Source organism: Nylanderia fulva, unplaced genomic scaffold (assembly GCF_048542155.1).
Source record: "Nylanderia fulva isolate GAGA-0341 unplaced genomic scaffold, ASM4854215v1 Scaffold14, whole genome shotgun sequence".
In the NCBI taxonomy this organism is placed as follows: Eukaryota; Metazoa; Arthropoda; class Insecta; order Hymenoptera; family Formicidae; genus Nylanderia; species Nylanderia fulva.
Genome location: NW_028189622.1, coordinates 3,801,822 through 3,824,484, shown reverse-complemented (window position 1 = coordinate 3,824,484; position 22,663 = coordinate 3,801,822). Strand labels below are relative to the sequence as shown.

General features: G+C 34.9%; 1 protein-coding gene across 1 annotated transcript in view; it reads left to right on the top strand.

Moving 5' to 3' along the window:
* The first annotated feature begins 241 nt into the window (after window positions 1–241).
* The window catches only part of LOC114929175 (uncharacterized), a 37,691-nt gene continuing 15,269 nt past the window's right edge, over window positions 242–22,663 (top strand). Inside the window, 11 exon segments of the mRNA XM_085480195.1 lie at window positions 242–343; window positions 1,180–1,488; window positions 3,098–3,597; window positions 4,682–4,811; window positions 4,813–5,014; window positions 6,057–6,122; window positions 9,557–9,758; window positions 11,165–11,416; window positions 14,577–14,800; window positions 15,670–15,761; window positions 21,677–21,869. Coding sequence (XP_085336321.1) covers window positions 1,417–1,488; window positions 3,098–3,597; window positions 4,682–4,811; window positions 4,813–5,014; window positions 6,057–6,122; window positions 9,557–9,758; window positions 11,165–11,416; window positions 14,577–14,800; window positions 15,670–15,761; window positions 21,677–21,869 — 1,933 coding nt within the window. The 5' untranslated portion in view covers window positions 242–343; window positions 1,180–1,416.

Genomic DNA, 22,663 nt, shown 5'->3' with positions numbered 1-22,663 from the left:
GAATGCGAGGGTTGATAAACGGCGCGCGGCACAATCAGCGGCACGTGGCAGAGGGTTGGCGAATCTCTCGACTCCCACGCGGGTCATCATCCCTGCGGCGTGCGACAGTGGGTGGACTTGGTGCATCCGGCTGAGAGGTCGCAAAGAGAAAACGGCTTCCGCGAGGATAAGGGAGCGACCCGCAAAAAGGTGGACCGAGGCAGCGGTGGCGAGGGAGCAATAAAAGAGCCTCGTGACGGAGGGGCTTCGAACGGCCCTGGCGCGACTGCGGCACTGTACCCCTGCGGGGGGCTCGCTGCCGAACACACCGAATCCACCGTCCACCCCGGAACACAAGTCCCAAGTAAGAAAAAAAAATAAGACGGTCTTTTTCATCATTTCATTCGAATTAAAAGCGAATCGAAAGGAAGAGAAATGGAGGGTGCCCTGTTCTTTTCTCTTGCCTTATTTCATCACTGAATAAAGCTATTAATTTCAAATTAATATTTTAATAATACCATTAATACTCTGTTCCTTTTTTGCTTTATTTTATCATTGAAAAAAGCTATTGCTTTCAAATAGATATTTATTTCAGTAGTCCCATTTGTTTGAAACTAATACCTACATATTTGATATAAGAAATCCAAAAGAGACAAATATTTAATCGTTTCAACCAAATGTGGCACTATTGAAATAAAAATTTCTTTAAGAAACGAATAATTCGTTTTCCAGCATAGAGAGTGATCAAATTCCGAGGTTTGATGGATACGCGTCTTTTTCATCATTTCATTCGAATTAAAAGCGAATCGAAAGGAAGGGAAATGGAGGGTGCCCTGTTCTTTTCTCTTGCCTTATTTCATCACTGAATAAAGCTATTAATTTCAAATTAATATTTTAATAATACCATTAATACTCTGTTCCTTTTTTGCCTTATTTTATCATTGAAAAAAGCTATTGCTTTCAAATAGATATTTATTTCAGTAGTCCCATTTGTTTGAAACTAATACCTACTTATTTGATATAAGAAATCCAAAAGAGACAAATATTGAATCGTTTCAAACAAATGTGGCACTATTGAAATAAAAATTTCTTTAAGAAACAAATAATTCGTTTTCCAGCGTAGAGAGTGATCGAATTCCGAGGTTTGATGGATACGCGAGAAGACACGCGCGCGAATCCGTAAACTCGGATCTGTTGCAGGGGTGCTCGAGGAATCGCGAGTCGGCAACTAGATGTGGCAGTTTGGGAAGTAACGCGTGTGATCAAGGGGATACATCGCAGTCGCAGCCAACGCGTGGACAATATGGGACTGACAGTGGCGGCGGTGTCAGCGGCGGCGGACGAGACGGTGACCTTCTTTCGTCCGCGATACGGCGGTTCAACTTCAAGTCGGCGGGCGGCAGCCGCAGCTGCCGGACGGTGCCGAAAGTCGTGGTTATGGGTTCCAGCACGGCGTCGGAGACAACGATCAACACGAGCACCGACAGCGCAAACACGATGCTCACTATGGTACGAGGCATACGTAACGAGCATGGAGAATAGACGATAATTTCGCTCAACAACAACCGTGTAAATTTGATCCATTTAACCCATGTGGGCGGTATAATGGCAACATATATATTATATGAATTGGCTGTAAAGCGCGTGGAGCTTGTGTACACACCGGAGGAACATTGTAAATGTTACATGTGCAACACAAATACACCCTCGCCGCGTTACATGCAAATACGTGTTGTTATAATCTTTTTTTTTTTTCATTAAAATTTTGATTTCTCAAAATTCGAAATTGAAACGTAAAGGATTGATATCAAGTTCAATTTGTGTATGATAGATTATAAAATTAAGATTATTAGTTTGCTTTCGTCTATTAATTTCGACACGGTAAATATATATTATTTATTTTTGATGCATTATATATATATATTGATTCTATAATATTCGTAGATAGATGTATACCTATATGTGTACAAAGTGTAACATCGAGTTTTCGATACATCGAGATCAGCAATGAATTATATTGCATGCTTTTATAAAGTTAAAGTTTAACGTAATTGAGCGTGAGTACTTTATATTATAAATATTATAGTATCAAATATTAATTAAGTGTTATAATTAATGAAGAGCGCGTGTTGCATTATTGCATCGAAGTATGAAGATAGATATCTATATCGATGTAACGCTTGCTTCTAAACGTATGTTGTTTACTGAATCTATACTAGGAAAGTATATTTTTCGCGCGTTGGGATTTAATGGGCACCTTTGCATGCTAAATATCCATATTTCAGTGTGCAGCTAAGCACGAAAGCAACGTGCAAATGCCTCATATAAGTTTCGCGCTCGGGGCATGGTATTTTAAATTCATTTAAATGAATTAATAAATGTGTCCTTGTGTGTTAAACGAACAATTACCGAGAGCCACGTTTTTTTCCTCGTAAGACGCGATGAAAGGGAATGATTCATGAATCTGAATTCGCAAGGATAGAATAATGGGCAAATATTTCCGAAACGAGAGATTTGATGTATGAAACGATTTAATTTTACTCTCTAAATCCTTCTTTCTTTTAAATACCAAAAATATTTCGCCGCTAATTCAAATGCACGGAATAGCTTTTTTTTTATCGTGTAAGAAGAAAGTACGTGGATTCAAGCAAAAAAATCTTTTGTATTTTTTATTAAATACAGAAAATTTTAAATGCTCTAAGCTCTAAGAGGTTTATAATTTTAAATTTAATGGCTAAATTCTTTCTGATAAAATTGTAATCAGCCCTTTTGGCGAAAATATCAAGAGAGATATTCTCATCTGTCGTGAATTTTTAATTCTGCAAGAAATATCCAAAATTAATTAAAAATTAATTTGTCTGTGTTCTCCTGAAATTTACTTTGCGTCAAAAATTCCATTTATTTATCCCAATCACTCACAGTTCAAAATTATTAAGGTTTCGATATTTTTAATAAGGGAATGTTTTAATTTCGAATATAATTGAAATATCGTTCGCCGAATTTTCCATATTTGTATCTCTTTTTGTATATATTCTTGGGAAATTAAAATATAAAATATAAAAATGTTCCGTGCGATCGTAATATATCATAAAATAATATATCGACACGATTTTCCCAGGTGACGACGACGGACGGGGAGCAGCCAGACGACAGTTTCGACCTAATCGACGTGCCGGCCGAAATGTCGCCTCCTGCCACAGCCCCGTCACAGTCATCACCCATCCATCTCGCCGGACATTCCGACGAGCACGTAGCCACGGGCAGCCGCACTTCGTCGCCGGCGTCACCGACGTCGCCCATCTCCGTCGCGGCGCCGTCGAACCAAACCACTCCGCCGCTGCCGCTTCCGTCGTCGCCGACATCACCGCTCTGCGCCTTCGATGGAACCGAGGTCGCCGGGCCGTCGAGCCGATCCACCCGCTCGAAACTCGACTCGGGTCAATCGGACTGCAACTCCAAGACGACGATCGGTCACAACGCGTGTAACGGCGCGGAAGGCACTTCGGCTCTTCCGCCACCCACGCCGATGGTTGGGACCCATCAGGAGACCAGGTTCACCTTCGGCGGGAGCGGCAGAACCCCGCCTCTGCCGGATGTCAGAGCCGCGGATTTCTTTAGGTAAATTTGCTCTACAAACGTAGGCGTCTGCAGGATTTTTTACTTCATTTTTTTTTATTTAATTTTAATTTTTTTTTTAAATATACAAATAAATTCCAGTGTTTATTCGAAAAGAGAGCAAATGCTTGGTTTTATTACTGATTCCAAGAGAGGGCAAATGTCTTCTCTTGTCTCCCTTTGCGGACGCTCATGTTGATAAAGTAATCGATAGATCCCGAGCCAAAAAGGATTGGGCGAGAGATAAAAAAATATGGAAAATTTATTAGGTACATGCTCTGACTGTAAGATTGTATACAGATCGAAAGCAGAAATATTTGGATGTCTTTAAAGGGACATAGGAACATTTTTAAAAATTCTGTATGATATTTATCTTAAATCTTTTTGAAATATTGAAAAGATTTTATAGAGAAGAATGAAACTTTATCTAAGTAAACCTATCTGTCAGTTACATTATTCTTATCTCGTGCAATAATTTCTCGGTTAAAGAACTTCTACTTAGTAAGACTGAGGTTTCTTAAGGGAATTCTATCTCCCGCTATCTTTTTCTCTGGGGATGAGTGCAAAGTTTACGGTTAAGCTAGGAATTTTGGGAGAACATTTCCGATTTAATCCCACACCTTTCGAAGAACAGAATTGAAGAACCCTCGTGATTTCGATCGCGCGAGGGTTCGGTTCGTCAAACATCATTAATCGCCTAATCGCCTCAAGCAGTGTTGTGCTTAAATGATTTTAAAATTAATTAGATAAAAATGAGATAAAAATATGTAAATTCATCCGAGATAAGATGAAGATGATTTTAAATATATCTAGATAAAAACTAAAAATTACATAGCGATTCATCTAGATAATTTTCTAGATAATAATTAAAAATAAAAATGATCTGAGAATTATATAATACTTTTTTTCATCTAAAATATAGATAATACAGATATAGATAATACATATTTTGATTATCTATATAAAGATAAGATGACGCCAAAGTTTGATCTCGATGATCATCTATATAATTTTCTTTAAATAACAGCAAATATATATACTGTGGCCGCAAGATTATTCGTACTCTATAATCCAATTTTCCGCTCAGCACTCCCGTAAGAGGCTCCGTGGACGCGGGCCAACCCGATTCGATCGACACGCGCTCCTCGATTCGGAACTTGGTGACCGCCCAGGAGAAGCAGAACGCCAGGGTGGCGTATCAGATCAATTATACGGCCAGGTGGGAAGGTCAACTCGATTCAGGCGAACGCGCTCGAGACGAAGGGCATCGCCGAGCATAAACGGAGCCTGAAGAGGCCCAACATCAACGTCACGACCAATCCTCTCGATATATCGCTCATAGGCGCGACTCAGCCGTGCAACACTCAGGGCTGCAACATCCAGAGTAGCGGGAGCACGAAATCGCGAGGACGATCAGCGGGTGAGTCTCTAGATCTAACATCCCCTTGTAACGTTTCTATAGTTTCTCGTTTTGCTTAAGAAACCACAACGACGACGATGAACCACCCGTCGCGATCCCTCTCGTCGATGATAAAAAAACCGGAGATTTTTCACTCCCTCTCGACTTTTTCCTCCCTCGAATCTCGCGAGTGTTCCTCTCTTTCTCTCACTCGCTCTCTGTCTCACTCTCCCTTTTTCTCATTCCGGTCTCGTTTGCCTTAATTCATCATATCCATGGTAATTTACTTGATGAACCCTAGATCCTGGCTAATGGAAAACGATCGCTCGTTCGTGGCTATCATTAAAATTGAAAGGCGGGAAAACCGGCAACCTCGGTTAACATTGACCGTGAATCGCTGATTTTATTTCTTTAGTTGTACGTTACTTAGCCGAGACTGTCGATCGCTAACCAGAGTTATTCAACCAAGGCTATCGAGTGACTCCGCAGTCGGAGTTCTTTAAAGTGTTATATAATTCCAGTTAGCGATTCACGCTGTCTTTAGATTACGAGAATGGAAGTATTATAGCCTATGATATACTCATAGTCTTATCTACAGTACAAGAAGACTCTGGAAAATTACTAACTAAGTAACACAAAATTCTTTTTTTATATTATTCATTTTAAAATTAAATAACTATAATAATAAAATTAAAATTATTAAATTATTAAAATGTGCTATATAACTATGTACCTTATCATCATTGTAATTGTCTCATTTATCTGTAAATGATTTATTTTACCCTACGCTTTGGTGTTAACTTTGAGAAACTTCAAAGGCCTCATACACGAATGGGAGAGATAAAAAGATTCGACTAATCAGAGTTAGGGCGTCAATCGATATCGGTGTAAGTCAATCTCGTGCGCGTGTATATGTAGACGTATGTGATGTATACGCGATGTGCGTGTGTGTGTATATGCGTGTATGTATGTATATATGTGCATGAGGGAGAGGAAACGAGAGGAGACGAGAGAGAAATGGACGATAGCTCTAAGGAAATGAATTGATGTTCTTTTCTTTCAGAATCTCATCCACTCGTTTCAGCCATTCATTCATGGGTCAGGCTCTTTTTCCCGTTTTGCGCAATAGGTATTACATAGTCCGGCGAATAGACGATATAGTCATTTCCGTATCCACATAAGGGCGGCCGTCGAAAGCGCATAAGACTTGTGCAACAACAACAACAACAACGACAGCGACGACGTTAACGATAACGATAACGATAACAACGACGATGACGATGATGATGATGATGTGTGTGAATGTGTGAGAACACTGGGATTCGGAGGATCCTCCGCCCTTTCGGCGGCTGCCCTTCTTCATGGTGTGTCATATAAGTGGATACAGTACGGTAAACACACATATGCGACTATATTTGCGAATGCGCTTGGGCTTCTTCTCCTTTGTTCACCATCTCTTGTTTTTCGCTGCGTCTCTGTCCTCTTCCCGCGTTGTCGATCACGCTTGCGTCTCTTTCGCGCGGATATCAACGACAACGAGCGGCGACGAGGTTTTTTATCGGCTAGAGGAGAAAAGAAAACACGACATTACGTCCTTGACAAGACTCCTTTCCCGAGACTCAGTCTCCTTATGTTCTTAATGTCGCCACTCGTTGTCCCGCGAATTCCGCGATGGCAATCGATATGATGCCGTAGCCGAGGAAAATAACGTCGCCGTGTTGCATTGATCGCTAATTAAAAATCCGTTGCGTGTGCAAAACACATCGATCTTTTTAGTATGTGACTTTAGTGTGGTTTTTGTCGCCATCATATAGGACCGTTCGCATACATGTTACAATTGAAGGAGATTTAAATAATTTTTTTTTTGTCGAAAAACAAAAGGAAAGAATTAATTAAAAGTCCATTAATTTGATTTAATATCTATGGGAACGGGCCATGAAGGAGGAGATAGGAACATGAAATTTTTATTATTCATTAACGCCGTTAACTCATAAAAATAAACGCGTATTTTTTTAGAATTTATTATATTGATGTCTTAAACTTTACGCATCTCTAATGATATATTCATAAATTGTATCGCACTATCAAAATTATTACTTAAAATTGATATATTTTATGAAATAAATAAAAAATCGAATCTCTCTCGGCATCTTTTGGCATCTAAAATTTCTACCTCTTCCATATTCTCTGCTTTCCTCTGTGTGTATCACAAAATGTGAAATTTGGTATTACAAATAGATAAATAAATAGATGTAGATTCATCGATGATAAAGTAAATGTTGTTACGATGTTGATCGAATCAGTATATAATTTAGTTGAGAATTTAGTTTTTAACGTTATAGATATAGAAAAATGCTTACGATATAGAAAAACACATATATATCATTCTCAATACAAAAGATTCTAATCGTACTAAATGCAATTAGGATCAATTTTCACGAGTTTGGCTTTAATTTAAAACGCATTTAATATGTACATAAAATAAAATTGCTACATAATTTATTTCAGAAATTAAATTATTTTATATTCAACCGTATGCATATTGAAAGAGTATTTTAGATATTTAACAATGATGTATTTAAATATATCTTTTTTTAGATTTTAATCAAAATATATATTATTTTTAGAATATCTTTATTCAATTACTTAATTAAATCTAGAAAGAAGACAAAAAAGCTCAAGAGAATTAATCTTAATTTCATTTCGTCCGATCAGAATCATACGAATCGAGCACGCAAGATGCAATCATTCCACGTGTCTGTAGCATCGAAGTCTAAAAAGTTAGTGAGAATTAAACCGGTTTTAATCCAGTGTACGCGATATCGATCTTTGCAATGCGATCGGCTTTGCTTCGGCTACTACGTCATGATTTAACACAGCGCGAAAGAGAAAACTTGGGAATGCCGCTTGCATAGACTCCTGCTATCGAATCACGCTTTGTCGTTACCTGTTTGTTTCTATTCACTAGTGTATACAAATACACAATATACACACATACACGCTATGATATCCGTGGGATCGCCGTCCTCGCTACCCACAATCCTCGTTATTATTCCGTCCGTCGGTCTGCCGGATGGAATCTCGGTAATTGCAATCGCGCGAGTTCGCAGATTGCAGAACTTTTGTTTAAACGAGGAGTTTGCTCGTCTTAAAGATCCCTGTCGACCTGCAGGCTGGGTTAGAAATTACCACACCGAGAACAATCTCGGATGAAAAGAACTTTATGAGCCACAACTATGGTCTGTATAGGGGGATCATGCTGCGATCATTATCATTATATTAGGATTGTGATCTCAAATTTCATTTCATCCCGAAATGTAATTGCAAAAATTGCTCAAAGCACGAATCGATCGTCGATGAATCTTTTCACATTCCAGTATTTATCATTTCGAATGACATGTTTTATTTATAATCGAACGTTTTATTCTAAAGAAAGAAATTAATAATAATATTAATAAAGATTAATTGTTGTGAAGATGTTCATCTCTTGCACTTTTAAAAGAAAATTACGTAATATTAGATTCTGAAAACAAATTGGCTTTCTTTAACGAAAACTTAATTGGATGCTTATTATATATGCTAAAATACGGTACAGAGCTGAGCAACCAAGTTTAAACTTGATTTCAAACTCGTCAAAGAATTGAGTTCCACGTATTACTTTTAAATTATACCAAGTTCCGATATTAAATTTTTTTTTCAAGTGAGCCGCAAATTAATATTTCTTGTCAAAAAATCAATGACCGAACAAACTTCATTTTTACGTCTTTTTCAAACTCTTTCATCTTCAATCGTTTATATTTGGGAAATTATTTATATATTTCGGCATGCTTTTTTTTAGGGAATATTAATTCTTTACACTTTGATAAAAAACTTGGTATAGATGGAAGCTGCAGCGATCGATTTGACATATTTTATATACTTTATATATATATATATATATATATATATATATATATATATATTATGTATGTGTCAAATAAATAACGTGAACTAGATAAGATTAGAAAATGAAGAAATACGGTAAAATAAATAACAAACAGAAAAGAAACCATTTTAAATGAAATTGAATTTTTATCGCGACAGAAGTTATATAAAATATCCTTCTTATTCTTTATACACATACACAATTATAATTATGGAAAATTTCCCCGGGAAATAATGATCTCCGACCCAGCCTGCTCGTCGTGCAAATATACCGTTGGAACTTCTTCCGCTGTAATTGACGTCAGTCTTATCGAGATTCCGTTGTTGGAACGAAAACGAAGTCCCATCAGCGATAATATTCAGTGAGGGACGGCGATTCCGTCGGGATACAATAGCGAATACGAAAACCGTCAGGCACGCATATCTGGCGTAAACGCAACCGAGGACCAAGAAGGGCGAGAGTCCCTAAAGGCCTATAAGGAACCCCGAAAAACGCGTTCCGTGCCGCGCGAGGGTGAAACGAGAACGGAGACCAAGAGGCTGGAAACCTTCTTCTCTTCTCCGTCCTCGTGACCCGCGATGATCACCCAGCCCGGACGGTATGGCTAATAGATGGTGAATTTTTTATATACCCGAAAGGCGGAAGCGCCGGCGGTGCCGGAAAGCGATCGACTCAGGCGACGATCGTCGTGCAACAGCCGTCCTTATCGCTGGACGCGCCCGCGGCGACGATTTTGCTGCACCCGGACGCGGACGCCAGACGACGCGAGGAAAATATGCGGCAGTTGCTGGACGTCGCCAACACTCTCACCCTACAGGAGATACACGACTTCGAGATGAGGTGAGCGAATGATAATTTCTGTGTTTAACAGATATCTCATACACGTCCCAAATTGTTTCACAAAGAGATTTTTGTGTTTATTTAACATAATATAGATATGTTGTTGAATGGAGATGCAAATATTATGTTAATATTTTAACACAAAATTAATTTATATTGTAAAATAAAAAATCAACATTTTTTTCTGTAAATTTTAACAAATAAATCTCGTCGCGCTAATAAAACGAAACATATTTATTGTGTAACGTTAAAAATAGATGGACATTGTGTTATTTTTACATCTTTTTTCAGTTGTTTTAATAATTTAAATTCACAAATTTTCCTACTGTGCGGCATTCACCGGAAAACGACATCGGTCGATCTCGATGATATAGGTCTCATAAAAATTTGAATGTCCAAGGGAATGTATGTAACTAATGGATGACGTTTGGTGAAATATAGCCGGTCTACTTTAAAGTTCCTAATATGATTAATAATGTATCTCTTGGTGCGGATGTTTTGTTTAAGAGGAAACTAACAGTGTGTGTTTTCTGAACAAAATATAACATCGATTCACTGTCAATTTTTGACTTATTTATTTTGGATATTTCGTTGCATAATTTCTTGATAAATCTTGCTGATAATATGAAATTTTTTCAAAATTAAATATTTTTTCGATAACGTGTAATTAATGCTATATTAAAAAATCATTGTAACAAGACGTTTTGAGATATTTAAAAAAATATTAAACAGCATTTCATGTATTTGATGCAATAAATCTAATAAATATGAATCAGTAGTTATGTATAATAGATGAGCCTAATAAAAATATCATTTCTTTCATGTATTTTAAAATAATTTGATGTGTTCTCGATCGCGGTAAAAGGAAAAGTTTCCTCTGAAATCTTGTCAGAAGTTTTAACCGAGGGATATTCAATATTTACAGACTTATACAGGAATGTCCCAGAAGGAAAAATCTATACTTCGGAAAAATATCAAGCACTACAAATAAAAAATATATTTGACAAACATGTGTTCAATTATAGGTAGTTCAAGATTGTGCTGATTAAAATTAAAAAATGTGTAAGCATCGTATATATAGACAATAAAAAAATTATCTGACATTTAAAAAAGAGATTTCGATTTTTTAATAATAAAAAAGCGCACGCTTCTTAAGAATTCTAAAGAGTTCTCTAAAATTCCATCCCTTTAACCTTAATGGATGTTCTTCGTTGATTTATATTACATCCATATTCATTAAATTTTTAAAGAATTATATAGAAATATGTCTAACTTTGAAGACACTTCATAAATGTTATCAACACCGTAAAATATTGATTTTTCCTTCTGTGAACCATCCCGTGTATATTCAATATATTCGGACGGTACATATGTATATAGTAACAAGATATTTTCCTCTGTCACAGATATGGAAGTCCCCATCATAGCCGGTCGCAGTCAGTGAAAGCTCCCGGCAGTCGTTCTTCCGGTCGGCCGAATTATCTGTGTCTTCCGCAACAGAGATCGCGAGTGGCGAGTATGCCTAATACCGGCGTGGAGGAGGAATACTACAGATTGCGGCATTTCAGTATCACGGGCAAAGGAGTGGTGAATCGGGGCGATTCCCTCAAGAGTCGCAGATCACGTTCGAATAACAGCGTCGCGTCTAGCAATTCCAGGTGAGTGTTATTAAGGCAATTAAAGCGAGATAGATCCCTCGAACGGGAATATTTTTATATTATACGAATTTTTAAATATTACAAATCTACGATTTTTCAATGGGTGCTATATACACGTGTTTTGCGTGTATTCCACCTATTTAAATAAAATATAGAAATCGAATTCTATATTTAATCACTCATTATTAAGTAGTGATATAAATTAGTCGTTAATAAAATCAACTTCTTAGAGTCTCTTATCACGCTTTCTAAGAAATAATATTCTTTACTGTCGCGAACTTATTTTCTTTATATTTACGCAATATATATATCGAATTTTCTCTTATAGAATTTACTTTGAAGAATTTTATCAGAATTTCTTTAATATTTACCACAATAAAAATATTAATATTTACCACAATAAAATAAATAAAATATGTTCGATTAATTTTACTATGTATATATTAATATTTTTTATTGTGGAAAATATTAATCAGAGAGAAATTCTCATAAAATTCTTTCAATATGCTATATATTGTCGCACGATTACCATGATTTTCAGGCTAAGAATTTTAAAAGGAAATTCTCTTAGCGTAGGAATTTCAATAAAAAATTGACAAGAAAGTATTTTTGTTAACGGAGTGTCGATAGCTGTAGCGAGATATCGACAGTTCTAGTTATTACTTTACGGTCGGTCGGCCGGCCGGCAATATCTACGATTGTACTACTTCGTCCGCTTCGCGCTCGGAAGGAGCGCGCCGTAGAATATCTCCGGCCTCTATCTCCGGTTCACCCTCTTCTTGTCGCAGCGGACCGGGCCGTTCGCTCTAGATCGAACGCGTGAGTTTACGTGTGGCGTTGAAGTGACGTAGACACGCGCGTTGGACCTTAGAGCGTGGTCCTTGAACATTACGCGAAAATATCGAGAGACTGGATAGATAGCATTTCGAATAAGCTGCTATGCAGTTGATGTAAACATTATATATTATTTCGTATCTCTCTCGTTTTCTCAAACGTATCTGCGTTTTATATATTTCAAAATAATATTTTATATTTTTTCTACATGAAATATTATGCGCTGCAACTTGCATTTTTATATTTGAAATACTGTATTTCTGTTAGATAATTTTCACGCAATATGTTTAGTAAAATTAGAATACTGTAAAATAATTAAATATTAAATTTGATCTTTGTGGGAAAATTTATTGTGCATTTTGCAGGTAATATTTGCAATTTAATAATGCAATTGATAATAATTATTAATAATTCGTTTAAAAAGATAATTTTGTTATATGAAACACTTTTGATTTGTATGATTCCAACAAGATTTGCTTTAAAATAATATAATAATATTTATAATATAATATATAATATATAACATATTAAATATACAAGTATAAACAGCGCATATAATATCGGAATAAATTAATGTGCAAAATATTTATGACTCAGGTAACTAGTCATCGTGAATACTGATCTTTATTACTCAGATTCTGCAGAAGTGCGAAACGTTGAATATTCACGCGTAATTGAATAAACCTGTTACGATTTTTTCTATCTCTCGAGATGCAACTCGACCATATTGAGTTTGATATCGATATATAAAACAAAAAATAAAACGCGATATAATATATACGGAATATTTTCTAAAGTTTATACTTGCAATATATTGTATAAATATGCCAAAACCTTTCCTAAAGATTAATTGCAGAAGTATATTCCGTGGCAAAATCAGAGTTGACCTTTCCTCTGCGAAAATTTAAACCAAGGACCGTAATTATGGATGTGTTTAACATTAAAAGCTAAAAGGGTTTAGTAAATTAAGCCCTCGAGCTGCAAAATCCTATTTCTGAATTAATTTTAAGTCGAGTTTAGCGGAATCTTGATTTGAGATTCCGTTGCTTAAAATATTTGATGTTGAAAATTTCGAAATTGCTGTACCAAAAAGAGGCACACACCGAGGAAATTTCCGCTCAGATAAAATCATCTTATATCCTCGAGAATATGTCCTCGAAGTTTGACGCAAAATCTTACAAGACGTTTTATACAATCATATATAGCGTTTTTTATTGTTTATTTTTTGTTATGTATAAGGGTGTAGTGAGACAAAATTGAGTTTTATTATTAAATATTCATACCATATAAATGATAAAGCAGTATTATCTATTGAAATAGATAAATTCTAAGTCTCAAATGGACGTTGCACTTCTCAAAAAATACTTATTTATTTAAAACAAAAACACGCATACAAGCATATAAGAGAAAAGAAAGATAAAAATAGAAAGACGAAGCATTTTGTGTTCAAAACAAATATGTAAAATACATGCAAGAATTTTCTACAGATTATTTGCCTCAAAAAGACAGTTTTTCTCTTCATTCTATTATTTGCATCATAAAATAGTTTCCAGAAGTATTCATATTTTCTCGTCTGTCATAAAAGTTTTCTTAGGAAAGACAATTTGATAATGTTACGCAGTCAAGTAGAAATTCTGTCTCCTATATTATTTTACTTTATATCTTAATACACAGATCTTTCATCTAGTTTCAAATATGATAAAGAATGTGAAAAATTGAATAATAAATGTAAGAAAAATTTTAATCCATTTTGAAATAATGAATATTTAAAGAAGTATTTACTACATCAAACAAATTATATTTCCATTATAATGCAAATCACTCTTTACTGCAATTTTTTCTTAAAATGAGCCTACTCAAGTAGTTTCTTTATTAACGATAAGTATTATAATTTTTTTAAATATAAAATACTGTAACGAGCAGAAAAAGCATCCACAAAATTATATTTTCTATAAAGTGTATGCATTTATATTTACATGGACATATGCAACGAATAAAAAAGATATAAAAGATGCACACTTTTAAATTTTCCTGTAGAACACAGTGTGTATTTTTATGCAGTTATAACATTAATGTAATTATCAAAAGTTGTAGTATTCCCAGGTTAAATATGCGTAACAAGCATCTACATTTTTTTCTAACACGGTTAAATTACCTATGTAAATTTTTTTCAAAATTGTCGCTCGAAAAATCGACAAAAAAAACATACACAAGAGAAACTTGATTTTCCGAAAATTTCCAGCGAGAATTGACCCCTTTGTCACATTGATTAATATTGAAATCGACGATACAGCCATGTCCCATGCTAATCTCGATACGCGCCTAGCCTTTCTTCTATTCGGCGCAGCACGGAACACCTGACCGCCTCGTACCCGGGATCGGCAAGGAATTCGGCGGCGGGTTCGTTGGCGAGTTCGAGGGAGAGCAGCGCGTCCCAAGGACCGGCACCCTATCGCGTCCTTATGCTGGGAGCCCCCGCCGTCGGCAAGAGCTCGCTGGTGTCTCAATTTATGACTTCCGAGTACCTGCACGCCTATGACACTTCGATCGGTGAGTCCGCGTATTTTACGCCCCGTCAAATTCCCAGGGTCGCGATATGCACGATCGATCGAAAACGCCGACACGCGATCTCTCCGTCAAAATCATAATCAATCGGAACGCAAACAAGCGGGGCATATGCTGTATATAAAGTGGGATGCAATTTTTTTTTATCCATACGGACACGGAAAAATCATGCGTGTGCGTGAGATATTTCCGCGTCCCCGGGCATATTTGATCCGTATATATACGCGGTATCAAATCCGATTTGAATTGCAGATACTCGATTATCTCGGATCATTCAAAGGTTTATGCACGAAAACTCTCTTTACAATAAATAAATGAAATAAATGTTTATGTATTTTTTTTAAATAAATAAATTTTGCGAAATAAATTCTCGCATTTGTATAATTTACAATAATTAAAGCTGTCGCAGATAATGTCAAGTAATGTAATGTTCTCGTTAGAACTTTTAGAAATTATTCGACTTCATCAGATAATTAAGTTTGTCCCGAAATAGATAAGAAAACTTTTGAATTCGATTTGATTTGTATTTCATAAATATCTGCATATTTTTAGTATTTGAAATGAATGAATTAAAAATGAAGTGAGAGCATTTCACAAAGAATGGATTATTCATTCCGAGGCATTCATATTTTTATAAAATTAGTTTGACGTTCCAATTTTATTTATTAACTCATTAGCTATTACTTTTTATAATTTAATGAGAAATTTATATCAAGCTTTATTATTAATATAATAATTATTTAGTTACTATATTTTTTAATTTAATGAGCAAATTTTACTTCTTTATGACATTATTTCAGAATTTGTATATTTAAAAATCTAATTACATTTTTGATAATTTTTATTCATTACAGACGACGAGTCTGGTGAAAAGACTGTCAGCGTGCTGTTGGCCGGTGAGGAATCGGAATTGACTTTTATCGATCATTCCTGCGCCGAGATGACGGTGAGTTAATAGCGCTGTCAAAATCAGTTATCAAATTATCACACATTGTGATTATCAGGCGCAGATTGTGTGTATGCGTAATTTTTGACGAATTTCCGTGAGATAAACATCACACTATTATTTAAATTAATATTGCGTGTTGCGCTAATGATAAATCATTCATTTTAATATATATATATATATATATATATATATATATATATATATTATATATATATTATATATATATATATGGGGATTGTATTTAATATATATATATATATATTGAAATTTTTATCGAATGCAAATTCATATTTTACAAGATATATTTTTATTATATATATATATATATAATAAAAATATATCTTGTAAAATATGAATTTGCATTCGATAAAAATTTCAATAAATTTGATATGCTAAATACGAAAAGAAAGGGAGATAAAAAGGTGTACCCAAGAGACATCCTACATATAAAGACCCACACAGACACGGCTGACAAGCAACAGAATGATAAAACGGGTCTTCAACAGAATTTTCCTCAGGCAATTGATCACTGATACGCACGATATGTAGTACGTCGCTAATTTTCCATGTCCCTGGACTAATCATTTCTGCCGCAAACTTGCGATTTCTCGCCAGCCGGTCCGTCTCCTCTCATTTTCGTCGAACAAATAGAGAACAGGGGAACCGAGCGCGCGCCTTGAACCTTCGACGGAGTACTCTCACGACGACAAGGACGACGTAATCGAGTTAACACCGGGGGCAGAGGAGGGTTGAAAGGGAGAGGCTTGTGCAGCGGGATGGGTACGCGAGTGTGTGCTTTTGTACGCGAATTAAATTAAAATCCATTTTCCATGGCAGGGGCGAGCTACCGCGACGGCATCAACGTGGGGAGATGTACATACACGGAGGTCTACATTACGGAAGGGTATGAATGAGGAGGGTTGGAGAAGGAGGGAGGAGGGTGGAACCGCCGCCACGCTTCGCCAGACAATTTCAATCGAATTTACCCTTTAATTAAAACGTACGTTCGCAGCCGTTCGCGGCAAACATATATTGCGCGATCGCGACCGATCTCGCGTGCGTCCGCGAAACGCGATCGACGATTGCAACAGCAAACTATGGGGCTGCACTGCTTGTAGGTGGTTGATCGAGCGCGGAGTTCCGAATTTCTCGAATTCCGGTTATCGAAGGCCGTACACCCGGGTACGACTTGCGCGCCGCTGTTATTTTTGGTATTACCGAAAGTCAAGGCTGATCGCTAATCACGTTAAGCCGCGAGGCCGAGATCCTGATTTCCGTTGATAAGTCCGGGGATTGTATTAGGCAGGGCTATTAAGTTAATGCGTATTTATTACGTAGAGATAAGCTCGCCGCGATTGCAATTTCTAACACGGCTGCCAATTCTTTTTTTTTTTTTTTTTTTTTTTTTTTTTAAGAAGAATTTTAGTTCCTATTGAGAATGTTAAGATTGCGTTAAATTTTCGACAGAAGAATATATTTTCTTGATTAATAAAATGAATTTTTTCAAATTTTTATATTTCTATATTCCTTAAAAATATGCGTGATTTTATATAGTTCAACTTCATATTCGCGTGAAGCTGCTGTATAATTTTAAATTACGGCGTAATACTGATGTTCTACATATGTCAAGGCAATTTTTATTAATGTATTGTTCAATCAATTCGCGAAAACTTTTACCTTGACAAGAATGAGTCGAACAATCGATAATCCTTGTACAATAAGCAATAAGGAATGAATAGATTTTGACTATTTAAATTAAAGAAATAATATATATATAATATATAAGAATAAAACTAGAGCTTTATGCAATTTTGAATAAATTTTACTAACATTTATTTACAATAATAAAATTAATTTATCAATTAATTTTGTTTGGCACTTAAAATTGCAAGATGAAAAGGTACTCTAAAATTTTTCATCAAAAATATTAATTTTATATTTTAATCAAAGAATTTGAAGATGAATAGATGTAGCGATAATTATGGAGCGTAGTCTATACAATTTGCATTAAAGATTTAATTAGAAATTGCATTATTGTTATTTCGTAAACTGTGACACATAAATAAAGCTCTAATAATATACTTATGGAGATACATTGTCCAAAAATGAGAATATATATTAGTGAAATAATGTCGTGTACAAACTATAATTTATCAATAGTTTGTAACAATTCACAGTTATGCATCCATTATTCATAATATTGTACATACATTTACAATATTAATATATAGTTGCTATTAAACGTGCGGTTACTTTGACAATACCTCGAAATACATAATTACACAATATTATATAGCGCGTTGTTGCAGAGTTAATTTTAAAATTTAATAAATTGAATTTGTTACACAACTGTAACTCCAAATGGATTTTATTTTAACAATATTTTAATTTGCAATCTAGTTATTACAATGATTGATGCTGAAAACGGAAAAACTGCGAAGAAAGAAAACACATCTAATCTCCAAAATTTTCATTAAAGAAGATTACTTCAATTAAATAATCCATATAGATAAGAGCAATGATATATAAGTTGAAAATATTTTTCACGTATTAAAAATACAACTCATTTCACGAAATACTCGCGGATAATACTTGAAATTGAGAAATGGAAAAAATTAAAAAGTTTTCACGAAAGCCTCTCATGGAAGAAGCCCTTGCACGATTTTTAGAAGGGAATATTGAATATAAATTCAAAAATATAAGAACGAAAGAAGAAAGACGCGAGAAATAGAGGAGAGGAGAGAGTTTGGAATAATTCCGTATTTATTTCGCATTTATGTGAATTCGTTAGCAAGGTTTACAACAAAGTTAAGCGTAAATGGGTCAATGCTTGACCCTACGTTGTGGTTTCAGAGTTGAACCTCTGCATGCTTTATTTAATCAACGTAAATACGTTAACGAGTAATGTGTCCACGAGAGCACCAAGGGTCTCTTTTATGCGTAGTTCCTCAACAAATCGTAGTAATTGCGTCTTTCATCGCATGCGTAGGAACTTATAAAACAAACGGGATGAACATGCGCGACCATTGATTTTCTGCGCCTATTAATATATAGTCCTTTTTTTTATAACTTCAAAATATAATTAGTAAATAAAAAATGTGATTTTAATTTTGCATATACCTATACTTTGAAAAAAGTAAGATACCTAATAAAAGTAATATTTGAAGATCAAATACAGTCATATATCTCTTTAAATAATGTATAATAAAAAAAATATATATATACGAGAATATTAAAAGAAGTTGAATATTAATATGAAAGAAAGCAAGTTGAATTAAAAAGCCCCGAGATGTTTCTTTTTTGAAAAGCATCAGTGTCGCGTTTAACGTGACCGACATTACTTTTCACATTAACGACGCGGGTCTCGCGCGAGCACTGCCATTTAGAGCAATGTTATCCAAGTTCTTATGGTCTGGCATCCAAATGCGACGTGACAGTCCGATTTGCGGTCTGTGTGCAACCGGGCAAGTAAGAGTTTTCACGTGACGAGCTGACTGCGCGTGTACCTCGTACAGGGGTAAGAAAAAGGACCTGAGGGTGTAACGAAGCGCGTTCTCTCCTGCCTTCGTTCAACCAGGCGTGCCGCGAGTCATTGACGAGCACCGAGCCATGCCGCGCGTTCGACCGTTAAGAACGCTCGATCTCGTATAGATATATTCGATATCACGAGGCGCGCCGCGCCTTTGATACGGTTCAAGGTGATTCTTTCGTATAATCGTTCGAAAAATCGCAGAACCCGCTCCCATCGTTGCCCGTCGATCTTAACCTTTAACAGCTGGCTGCGCTAATGTTGTTTAGCGCTAACCCCGATTAACCTCCTTAGTCGAACACATATTATATATGTGGGCTTCTATTTTTGCTAATAAAAAAAAAAGAGAGACAGCAATTGGATTTATTTATATTTTCACCGCGTGTCTGGGAAATACTTTTTTATATTCTCACGTATACTTTATATGCTATTATTTTTTCAAGATGTTTTTATAAATATTGTGAATACATATTATATGTGTAGTGAATGTCGCGTATGTTTATGCAAGAAGTCTAGATCAATGTGCCACTTTTTTTGCTTCTGTTTACATTAAGCCGATATTTAAGCTAGAAAGAGATATACTAGTAAATTATTAAGCTAGATTTAGGCAGTGCGGATTTTCGCTCCAACTTAGTCTGAATATTATTCTCGGTTTTACTTTTGCAAAGCTCCATGGAAATATAATTTATGCCTCTTACAGTAATTTGAAGCTGGCCTTTCTTCCATTTCTAAACTAGGTCTCGTTTTGGCCGGACTTCGTTACGAATATCAATTATAGAATACAGCGAGAAATATCGCCCGGAGATTATTATTTATAGCTTAACATTCCGAGTGGGTGTCGCAATACTGCTGAGATTGCAATTATACGTTCCAGAAACTTTTACGTCACTAGAGTGGACAATGATGACCAGCAAAATTCAATTGCGCTTTAAAAAAGAAGGAAATTTTAAATGAAAAAATAGACATCGCTTTTTAAATCATTCGCTTTCATTTTTGACACTGTAATAGTGTGCTAACGAGTCTGAGTTTAATTAAAATATGATGTGTTTTACGCATCAATAAAGTACGCGCTTTCTCGGGTAGTGCAAAATATTTTTTATTTTTAAATATATATTTTTTTCAATATTCTAATTAAGAGTCAACTAATTAAGTATATCGTTTTTCTGAAAATTGAAACATGCGAAAACTAATATTTTCGAAAAAAGAATAAATTAAAAAAATAAATTATAAATTAATAATAAAATAAATTTAAAAATTGCAAGAATCAAAGAATTAATATCATCTTCATATATACTGATTGCAAAAATCCAATCTGCCAAGCTTCAAGGTTTTGAGTTACTCAATATCTGTGTAATGGATATACCTTTTTCAATCCCTTCCCTTTAATTCTCTTTACAGTCTAATGATTTCAATAAAATATATCTATATATATATATATATTAAATTTATATATATATTATTATTATACCAATTTACAAGAACATTTTCATCTTTCAATCAATCAACATTAATCTCACCGCAAATTGATATTAACAAAATATAATAAAAACATCAAAATTATATTAAAAATATTTCGAAATCTTATAGATCACAATTTGATAACACAAAGCAGATTTTACTTTAACTTTTCACAATACTGTTCGATTTTTGTCCTATATTTTATCATAACTATAAACATGTTACAATGAATCTGTACATATTCCTTTTGTAAAAGTTCTGCCTGTAGCAAAACACAATAGCAAACTTTTCAAGCTTGCTTTTATAATATTTCTATAGAAGTTTTCTTTTATAATATCCATATAAGAGAAATGCTCTTCTTTATAATACATCTAACCAAAAAGTCTCGTTGAGTTAAAAAGAAACAACAAATATTTTTTCATCTATTTATAGAGCAGAAAGATTAATGAAAAATACAATGTGAATTCTCATTGGATTTCAAGAAATTCAAAAGAAAAAATATTTGAAATATTTCGAAGGATGTTTTACATTTTTTTACAAAGATGCACATTTCGTATATATGTATTCTCAAATCAAAACGATCAGAAAAATTAAAAATTTCTTTTATATTTAACAAATAAGTTTTACAAATTAGAAATATTAGGTTTGATATATTATTATTAATGTTTAATGTCTCCATCATGATTAATACTTGGAATCAATGGAAAAAAAATTCTGAAGAAACATCAATATGATATTTACTTCAATAAAATGTCATTTTGTTAAGTGTACTCAATTTGCGTGAGATTTATTCAAAGATTACTGATATGAAACGATCGTGTGATGTATATAAAATGATCATTATGGAGCTTCATAAATGAAAGATAGAAATTCCCAGGCTCAATCATTAATATTAATGTCCCTCTGTCATGATTAATGTTCGCAGCCGGAGAATTGCATCTCGACGTACGAACCGCACGCGTACTGCGTCGTTTATTCTACGACTGATCGAGCGTCAGTGCGCGCCGCCGAGGAGGTTCTCCAGTCCTTATGGAGGAGCGATCACATGTCCGCGAGAGCGGTCATTCTCGTAGGGAACAAGGTCGACCTCGTTCGCAGTCGGCTGGTATCGACCGAAGGTACGGCATTTTTTTTTGACCCCTTGTAAATCGTTTATTCGGACGATTTGCGCGAGAGAGAATTTCGTACGCGTATTTATTCAACAAAGTCTATTTATTATTGAGATGGCATTTAACGCGAAACGCTGATATCGGGCAAATAGCGTAATATACCTTAATGCGCACTGACGCAGCATCTTGCTGTACCTTGATGCAAATTTTCCGAGAACAGTGGAGCGAAGGAAAACCATTTAACCCCCCGAGTGAATGCGTCGGTGCAAAGAATATATCGTTCCTATTAAACATGATTAAATTAGTAGCATCTTCCTCGCAATTATGCTTTCTTTCTAATGAATCATCATTTATTCAATTTATTGTTTATTGTTAAATAATAGGTAATATTGTTGCGTGTTGTTTATATATTTATATTTATATATGTAATTTATATTTGTAAGAAAAAGAAAGAAAGAGGGTTTAGAGAGAAGCCTAGAATTAGCATCCATTCTCTTTAACTTCTTAATAAATGATTTCAATGGACGTGGCACTAATTGTACGTAGCCCATCTTCCCTTAAACATTTACTTCCAAAATTGGAGCTTTACTTTATGTTAGAAATTTACAAGAAAAATAATGAAAAAATATTTCCTCTCTTTAATTGATTTTAAAGTGCATTCACGTATAATTATACTATACGTTAAACATCACAAATTCGTGTCTTAATTTGTTCAATCAAGTAACAGTGTTCTAAAAAAAAAAACATATAGTGCAGAACATTTTAGAGAGATTATACCGTTGACGTTTTGTAATTCAATTTAC